At 29.3% G+C, this 9,752-nt stretch overlaps 1 protein-coding gene across 2 annotated transcripts; it reads left to right on the top strand.

The window, feature by feature from the left end:
• Nucleotides 1-4,638: 4,638 nt before the first annotated feature.
• Nucleotides 4,639-9,494, top strand: LOC101504344 (YTH domain-containing protein ECT2-like). Of its 2 annotated transcripts, XM_004493093.4 has the most exons (9): nucleotides 4,639-4,796; nucleotides 5,380-5,459; nucleotides 5,862-5,958; nucleotides 6,113-6,180; nucleotides 6,407-7,003; nucleotides 7,524-8,096; nucleotides 8,192-8,404; nucleotides 8,490-8,639; nucleotides 9,098-9,494. In XM_004493093.4, exons 1-9 carry the CDS (start codon nucleotides 4,769-4,771, stop codon nucleotides 9,269-9,271), a joined length of 1,980 nt encoding a protein of 659 aa, XP_004493150.1. In that variant the 5' UTR covers nucleotides 4,639-4,768; the 3' UTR covers nucleotides 9,272-9,494. The 2 variants fall into 2 exon arrangements, with proteins under 2 accessions (XP_004493150.1, XP_027188419.1); XM_027332618.2 differs by lacking the exon at nucleotides 4,639-4,796 and having other exon boundaries at nucleotides 5,445-5,459; nucleotides 5,862-5,963.
• The last annotated feature ends 258 nt before the right edge of the window (nucleotides 9,495-9,752 follow it).

The following is a 9,752-nucleotide window of genomic DNA, read 5'->3' as shown; positions in this document are numbered from 1 at the left end:
CTATGCACCATGCAAATCTGCCTTTCTAATATCCAAAACCATACCATTATTATCATCATATATATACATATTTTATTATTCTTATTAGGTTAATGTTAACAATTAAACCTATCAAAAATATTAGTAAAATTAACCGAGTCAATAGAAAATAAAAAAAAATAGTATATTTCTGTCAAAAAATTAAAAAAGAGCATTATTAACTATTACTATTAATATCATTACTACACCTTATTTTTCGAATTACAATTTTTTTTTCCTACCCAACATGAATAATTTAGTTTTATTTTATTTTTTGGGACTAAAACTTATATATTTATTTATGGCCGAAAAACTTATTGTTTTTGACAAAATAAAATAAATAATGATGAATCTTATCGTGCATTTAAATATTACTCAAAATCAAATAGATCGTAAAAATCATATTTTATCATGTATCTAACTATTACAATTTGTTAGGCAGCATCAAAATATTACTATTTTATAAGGAAAAAAGAAACTAGCCCAAGTATTTTTGGGCTTTAGTTGTTACTTCATTAGACTATTTACCAATAAATCTATTTATTTATTTATTTATTTCTAAAAAAATTAAAAAATTATAAATTTTATTTGAATTGATTAATTTAAATGGATAAAATATATATTTAGATTAACCAATCCATCCGAATATTTTGATATATTAAAAAACATTGAGATAAGAGAATAAACGCTCAAATGTGCTCTTTTATCCCTTTTTAAAGTATGTATTATACACCCCCACAAACACCCAAAAATTCAAGTTTATTTATCAAGTGTGACCAACTGGAACTGTGGTGGTGGTTAGAGGTGAGTAGTTTTGTAGTGGTGATGATGGAGGTATGAGATGGTGGTCAATAGTGATGGCAGTGGTCAGAGGTGGATGATCCGAGATTGTGATGGCAGTTGTCAAAGTTGGGTGGTTAGTGGTGCTGGTAGTGGGTAATGATGCGAGATGATGGTTGAAGGTTGTGGTGGTGGGATGTGAGTGGTGGTCATAAATGGTAGTCATTGGTGGGGATGGTGAGTCGCGACGGTTGTTAAAGGTGGTTGGTTGGTGGGGTTAACGACGGGTGGACGGTGAGTGGTTGATGATGACAGAGGTGCAGTGGTCGGAGGTGGGTGGGTCGATAATGGTGACAGTGTCGAAATGGTGGTTGGGGATAGTAACAGTAGTCAAATATGGTAGTTGATGGAATGATGCTTATGTCTAATGATGACGACAGATTAATTTAAAAACTAATACAAGAATTCTAAATCCACTTTTTTTTTTCTTTCGAGTTTTTAGAAAAAATTATTTTGAAGTTAAATAGAAAATCAACTCAACTTTATTTGATTCGAACATGTTTTGATTTTGAAGTTTCAACACCAAATATAAAAAACTCACTACCACCTTAAATGCACTTTTAAAAAACAAAAAAATATTTTAAACTTTCAATTAACCTTGCCTACTTCACCAGATTGTCCGAAAATAAAATAAAAAGTTTCTAATCAAAATGATTTTTTTTTGAAAATTATGAAAACTCAAACTCTAAATTTGGTAAAATACATTTATATTCTGAAAATTTTAAAATTATAATTTGTCGGAAATTTTCAAAAACTCAATTTTAAACTTACTATAATATTAAGGTGTACGTTTTCAATTATTCAAATTTTGAGTTTGTTGAAGGAGTATTTAATTTAATTTTGAAACCAAAACTGTTATCTAATTTTATTTTAATTGAATCAACAATAGAGAGAGGGCAATTACGTGTACATACATTCCAATGATGCATTCGCAAGTGATGAGTTAGGTTTTTGATCAAAATTGACATTATTACTTGTTGTATATTTTTTCTTTACTATAGTAATATAATTGTTTTTGTGTAGTCTTTTAGATATTTGATGCTTGGGCTAGATAGGTTGGGAAACATAATTATTATCTTTATCAGTTCATATACAAATACAAGACAGAGGAATTAAATCAAAAATTAATTATGAGTTATAACAATGGTGGAAATAATAAGACAACTAAAGTGTGGTTGTTTGATCAAATTTAGAGCAAGGTCATTGAAACACAATGAGAGATTAATAATTAAAGTAATTTGTGAATATTGTATGATATAGATAATAGAGATAATCTTAATTAATTTGGTTAATGATAATTGATTGGTAAATAAATAAAATAAAAACTGTATGTTGTTTGAATATTTGTTATGATCATTCTATGTTGTTTATGTGTTTGAATTGTGATTTTAAATATACAATTAATGTTTTAAGTAACAAAGATGAAAGAATTTATATAGAAATTCTCACAATGTAATATCAAAGAGTTGAGAAAATGGAATGTTTATATTCTAGTTACATATATTATGCTAATATCAAATGACATAAAATTGTAAAGTATTTTTGTGATCAAAATTTTATAAATATTCAGACTAATACTCTTTGTAAATGAGATATATAGTATAATATTAATTAAAAAAATAAAGTTTTTATATTTTCAACAAATTTTCAACTATGTTCTAAATAAACATTTAAAAAAAATGCTCTCGTACGTTATGTTCTGCTTGTGCTCCTCGACTACTTGGAGAGCCGAATATTGCACACCACAATTTGTATATGAATTTAATTAATCATTATAGTAATAAAAATAAAAATGTTTTGTGAATGTTGTATGAATTTAATTCATAGTTTAAAGAGGTTTTATACATTAATAAAAAAATGTTATAGAATTAATTGATTACAATTATTGTGTCATTATAAATATTTTATTTTTATAATAATTATTTTTAAAATTATATTTATGATTTTTTTGATAAACTGATGATATAAAATATTAATACTAATAATATGTGACAATTAAATAACTCATATTTTATTAAATAGATTAATATTTTTCGCTGGATAAATAAATCAATCCTCTGAGAAATAATTATTAATGGTTTATGCATAGTGCATATTATTCAAAAGATCTTTGAATGGGAATATCTAGCCAAAGAAAAATACAAAATATCATTTTCAGTTTCCAATTTATTTTACAAGATTATTTCTTGCACGTATGCAAGAACACGTCACATTAATAAGTTATGTGATAAAATTACAATATAAATATAAAGAAATATACTTTTAAATACATACAAATATCAAATACATAAACATTCATCTCGTTCTACACATTAAATTTTTATTCTATTTTAATATATATATATATATATATATATATATATATTCTCTATAATATGTTTTTACATATGTTAAAATTTAAAGGTATTGAGTTTGGTGTCACATAAATGCATTAATTTTAAAAAAATAATATTTTATATTTACATGTAAATAATAGTCAATTTACAAAAGATTATTATTAAGATACGAGAGGAAACTCAAAATCACATAAAATATAATCAATTGGATAACTCAAAGGTTTATATGAACTCACCTCTAATACATATATAAAAAAAGTAAGGTTCTAGTATGGCCTATTTTTATATATTCAATAAAAAATAATGTTAAATTTAACCTAAAAGTATACGTGATTCGTTAAGTTATCTTTTCTCCTTTATTAATATTTGTGATTAGTTAGATTATTTTTTCTCTTTTATTTTATTATAACACATTGAAATTTTAAACGGTACCTTAATTTAATTGTACTTTTAGTGTTTCTAGTTTAGATTATATTTTTTAAAAGACAACTAATATTAATAAAATTGCAGATTAAGCAATCAATGTATAACTTTACTTTATAGATATATAAAATTGTGCAATAAAAAAACAATCATATTTGATTAATTTGATCCATGTTACATTAAAATTTTACACAATTTTATTTAAAATAATAAATACCTTATGAAATTTATATATACAAAAATAATTTATTGAATTTAAAAACGAATCAAGATATATAATTTAATAATATCGAGATTTATTTATTTAACTGTACATTTTAGATAAAATTTTATATAATTGTATATACATCATATGAAATGCCTGAACTAGTGAAAGAAAAAAAAAGTTATGATATTTTTCTCTTTTTATTATTTGGTAAACGAATATATATTATACACACAACTACATAAATTATCTGAGAGATAACCGAAATTCATTTGAGCACTTGACATTTTTCAATATATTTTTTGTTGCATGAAACATAAGTTAGATGATATTTTTTTTTGAAATACATGAACTAGTTTATTTAATTTAAAGTGTTTTGAAATATATAAAATTAACAATTCAACTAACTTAAAAGTATAAAAGGAAACAAAAAAAAATATTTTTAATTAATATTTAAATTATTTTAATCAAAATAATAAAAATAAAATAAAAAATTGTAAAGTAGACGTTATTTGAGGAAGTAACATATAAAAAAAGCTATAAACCTAAAAAAAATTACTAAATTGAACTATGTAATATTAATTTTATTAAATTATAATTGTTAGATATTAATATAATAACAACACTATAAATACATAATAAAAAATATTTGATTAAAAATTGAAATAAGTAATTATTTTAAGTTATTTGTTTTCTTCAAATAAATCACTTATTTTTTACGGAATATTATTAATTACGCGGTAAAATAGAGCTATTTACTAAAAAAATCTACGTCACATATTTTTACCTGAAGAAATTGAAGCGGTTCATTTCATTTCCCTTGTTTGGTTGGGTATATAAATAACACACACTCCTTAAATCTCTCTCTCAATTCTTCTCTCACTAAAACCCCAAACTTCACGCTCTTGGCGGCGACTCTTTCATTCTTCACTCTCTCAATTCGATCATGGCTGCTGCTGTTCCTTCCTCTGACAGTATCCTTTGCTTCCAAACTCCGCTCTATTCCTCTCACTCTTTGTTTCATTTTTATATTTTATAATTTTTTTCATTTATTTTTTATTTTTTCCGTGCTGCCCTTACCTAACGTTTCAATATTTTCTATTCAATTCTATATGCTATGCTTGTATGTTAACTTTACCTATGTGGGTTTTTTTTTTCGCCTTCGTTGAGTTGCTGTTATTTGCATGTTTAGGGTTTCTTAATTTCTTTGCTTTCATCCTGAAATCCAACTAAATGCTCTCGCTTTTAATATTTGTAGTTTACAACCGTAACCTGATTGTTATTAGTTAAATTCATAACAGCCTTAAACTTTTTTTTTTAGTATTTATTTGAAGCTATTTTTTTCAATATACTGTAAATATATGAATATGGTTAATTAATTGTTGTGTTCTCTAAGATAGATTCTCTTAGTGAAATATATTTTTGGTTTATGATTTTCTTGTTGTTGTTCAAATTTTGTTAGTTTGTTTTGTTGTTTATAAGCGGTGTCTTTTTCAGTTACTATGAAATAGTTTTGTTATAAAAGGTGGATTGTTGTCCTTTACTTCACTGCTATAGACGCTGCAAGTTTAATGCAGAATTTGTCCCTGGATTCGCAGCCCAAGGCCGTTGTTGGAGATGCTGAGCCCGTGAAGAAGGTAATTATCACCTTATTCCTGATGCATATGTTTTTTATTTAGAGAGTCAGATATTGAAGTGTGTTTCAGAAGGTCTCATTTCATGTCCACCAAACATGATTTTGTGAAAAAAATGGTGTTTAGTTGCTTGAAAACAAAATTGTTTTTGCTCCTAAAGCAGTGTAGAGTGAACATTAAAAATGCACTTTTTGCATTAGGTTGAGATTCATAATTTCACCACATGACTTCCTTTCAGGAAGAATCAAGATGGATATTTTAAAATGTAAATCACTTACTTCCAAGCTCACCTTTACCTAATTATTGTTGCATAATCAAGATACTTTAAATGAAGTTTTCAAATGCTCATGTCAATACATATTCAAATATAAGACTGTTTTTTTGTTGTCATTTATTTTTATGCAGAATGGACCTGTTTTTTCCAGTGGTACTAAGGGGACGGCCAAGCCATTCAATCCAAATCCATGCTTTGTTCCAAATGGATACCCTTACTTTTATGGAGGTAAGGTAAGCTGGTTAAGTTTGTATGAATTTCGATATGTAAATACATGCTGATGACCTAAAAAGCCAAAAGAAATACAGATATTATTGATTGAATATTTGAGACTTGTATTATCCTTTCTAGAAAAATTACTTGGCGATGTTTTTTTTTTCAGGTTATGACGGGCAAGGAGATTGGAATGCCTACTCCAGTTATGTGAACCTTGATGGAGGGATGGCTCAAGTAAGTACCTTGTTTGCTGGTTTATAGACTTGAAGTTTTATCTCTTTATAGTTATAGTTTGATCCACTGCTCTTGAAGTTTCATATCTTTCTCGTTGTTTTTAATGTTTCTGTTCTACTAGGTTATGATTGTTTCTTATCATTTTGTATGTTGAATTATTTTGTTTTTATAAATGAGTACCCTCTAATCACATTATAAATGTTTTTCTCGTTGGATCTATCAACAGGGTATGTATGGGGATAACTGCTCTTATATGTATCATCAAAGTTATCCATATACACCATATGGAACATATGCTTCGCCGAATTCCTCCTCTCCGTTAGTTCAACATGATGGCCAGCTCTATGGGCTGCAACAGTATCAGTATCCTGGTTCTTATTACAAAACTCCAACTTCTGCTGATGCATCATTTGCTCCGAACAAAACCAGTGTTCCGCAAGTGGAAATGTCAACTGGAGTTAATGCGGACCGTGTCCCTTCAAATGTTATGAATAAAGGGAACTCTGTTAGCATGGCCAACGGTGATTGTACAAACCAAAATGGGTTGAAGTCATTTATGACTAGTTCCCAGCACTCCTCTTTGAATGCTAGGGATTCTTATCAAGCATCTAGCTTGCCAGCTTGTGCTCCATTGTCAGGATATCAAGGTCCAAGATTGAGTAGTCATGGTACACAGTCAACAGTCCCTACAGATGTGTCATTAGTTTCTGATAGACAGTCCAAACATGGAGGAAAGGTTGGATTATCTTCGCAAGTGGCGCCTGTCAAAGATTTCTCATCTCAAAGGAATCAAAGACACACTCAGCCACTTCCACAATTTGTGGTATGGTAGACTGTTCATCGTTTTCCTAAGTGAAATTGTACTGTACATGCAAACTTAGTAAACTTGATATAACCAGTCTTGTTAAATAGCGGCTATAGCGCTTTAGCATTGCGGCATTTAAACACATCACAATTGTTATGTGATACACAATTTAGTACATGATCTTGTTAAATAATATGGCTGTAACAGTGCTATAACAGTGTTGCATTGCAGAATATGAACAAACAGCTAATTTCTGCGATCTGTGATTGACAAAACTGAATATAATTGAGTTTTTGTTTGTTTGTCTGTTCCTTAACATCACCAATCAACATTTACAACGTTAAAGTTAGTATGCAGTCTAGGCTCTTAATTAATGAAACAAATTCGTTTTATATTATTGGTGTCAGGATATCTAGTATCCCCTGCATATGTTTTATGTCCTTTAACATGTTCTCTCTGGTTGCCCTATTTAAAAGTTGTTGCTTCTTCATGTAAAATCAATTCAAAGTTCAACTCAAATATCATTTCTTTGTTGCAGAACTTTAATGGATCCAGACATCCATCTGGGATGGAACTAGTTCCTGGATTCATGAACGGGATGTATCCTAGCAACACAATGTTCAGCCAATATGGAAACACATTTAGGGCTAGTTCTCGTTATGGGTCTTCTGCATACACATCTAGAACAGGCTCTGTTGATAACAAGTTTAGAGCTGCAGGTAATGGTTATGTTAACGATTCCAGGAAAAATGTCGATGGTTTCAGTGAGCTAAATAAGGGACCGAGAGCTGCCAAGAGTTCTGATATTAAAAGCGTCAAAAGTCTTGGACCTGTTACATTGTTACTCAAAGGACAGAACCTTCCAGCAAAAACTGACGACAAAGAAGTTCCTGTGGTCCCGAATAAAGAACAATACAATGGGGAAGATTTGTCCGAGAATTATTCCGACGCAAAATTTTTCGTCATCAAATCCTATAGCGAGGATGATGTTCATAAAAGCATAAAATATAGTGTTTGGGCAAGCACTCCTAACGGTAACAAAAAGCTGGATGCGGCTTATCAGGAAGCCAAGGAGAAACCTGGTGGCTGTCCCATATTTCTGTTATTTTCGGTGAGTATCAAATGCCACATTCACTTAATGAACTCCTAGATTTTTTTGGTTTTATTAAATTGCTTGTTTTCGCTAATTCAATTTTTTCCATACAGGTCAACACTAGCGGTCAATTTGTCGGTTTAGCAGAGATGACCGGCCCCGTTGATTTTGGTAAAACTGTTGAATATTGGCAGCAGGACAGGTGGACTGGTTGCTTCAATGTGAAGTGGCATGTCATAAAGGATATCCCAAATGGTGTGTTAAGGCACATAACCTTGGAAAACAATGAAAACAAACCTGTAACTAATAGCAGGGATACTCAAGAGGTAGTTGCTTGGTTGCTGGTTTCATTATACTCTAGTATGAACAACTTTTTTTTATCTAATTGCTTATATATGTGTCACTCTGCAGGTTAAGTTTGAGAAGGGTATTCAAATTGTCAAAATTTTCAAGGAGCATTCAAGCAAGACAACCATATTAGATGATTTTGGGTTTTATGAGACCCGTGAAAAGGCCACTCAGGAGAGAAAATCTAAGGAACACCAGTTGTTACCGAAACAGGTAACAGTTGCCTCACATCGATTAGGACAAGATTCCACATTTGACTTATTTCTGATTCAGTGCCGCCTTTTATTAATTTTCACTGTCTAATATGCTTTGTCTGGTGTGGAAAACAACTTTGTTCATGTTCTGTTTTCAACTTTAATCACTAATCTGTCAGCTTTGTTTTTGCTCTCTTTTCTATTTTCATAGATTTGTACTGGAAACAGTTAAATCAGAAAAGTTGTTTTCACTGTGTTGTGTACAAATATTTGAAAACAACAAGGCTAAAAACAAGGTGACTGATTTGTGAGCAAAAGTTAAAATAAGAAATGAAAATATAATGTTTTTCTAAATAAAAAAAGTAAATTTTCGAAAAGCCCTTAAGGAAGTTGCTTAAAATTATTAAATCTTCAAACTAAAGTAATCCAATTGTTCAGCAAAAAATTCAACTTTTTTAATACCTTTGCTCAAAACAGGTAAACAAGGCTACTGAAATAACATTTGGCTCAGTTACATTACCCAAGTCTCTTGATGCAACATTGGTGAATGAATCAGCTACTGCAGATGCAGCACAGGGAAAGGTGAATTCAGAACTTCTGTTAGAAAGGAATGGATCCACCCCAGCATTTGAAGATTCTTCAAAAGAGTAGTTAAACTAGTGATTAGTCATTTGCTAATATTTGTTTTGTTTTTCGTTATGTTATTTATTTTCTGGTTATTTTTATTTTCTTCCCATTTCGTTAGTCATGGATCAAGTTGTGTTTTTGTGTTTTAATTTCTGCTTATTTGACCATGGTATGGAGAAAATTAACTCATGTTCAGTTTTTCTTGTCTCTTTTAATTTAATAATATAAATCGTGGCCGTTTTAGTCCTATATGTTTTAGATAGTTTTTACTAGGGCTGGGAAAAAAACCGAACTGGTTTTGAGATTCAATTAAAAACTAAACTGTATTTTAAAACTAGTTTGTTAACCAAATTGAATTTTAAAAAGTAGAATTGAAATCTAACCAAACCTAAACTTACTAATTTAATTTTAATTCCAAAGTAAAATCTAATTTAACGGAAGTTACAAATGACTGACTCCTAAAGAACGAAGACTAGATTCAATAACCCTTGAAGCTGCCGCTGTG

This window comes from Cicer arietinum, chromosome 3 (genome assembly GCF_000331145.2).
Source record: "Cicer arietinum cultivar CDC Frontier isolate Library 1 chromosome 3, Cicar.CDCFrontier_v2.0, whole genome shotgun sequence".
In the NCBI taxonomy this organism is placed as follows: Eukaryota; Viridiplantae; Streptophyta; class Magnoliopsida; order Fabales; family Fabaceae; genus Cicer; species Cicer arietinum.
The sequence above is the reverse complement of the archived record's forward strand: the minus strand, read 5'-3'. Positions and strand labels throughout refer to the sequence as shown.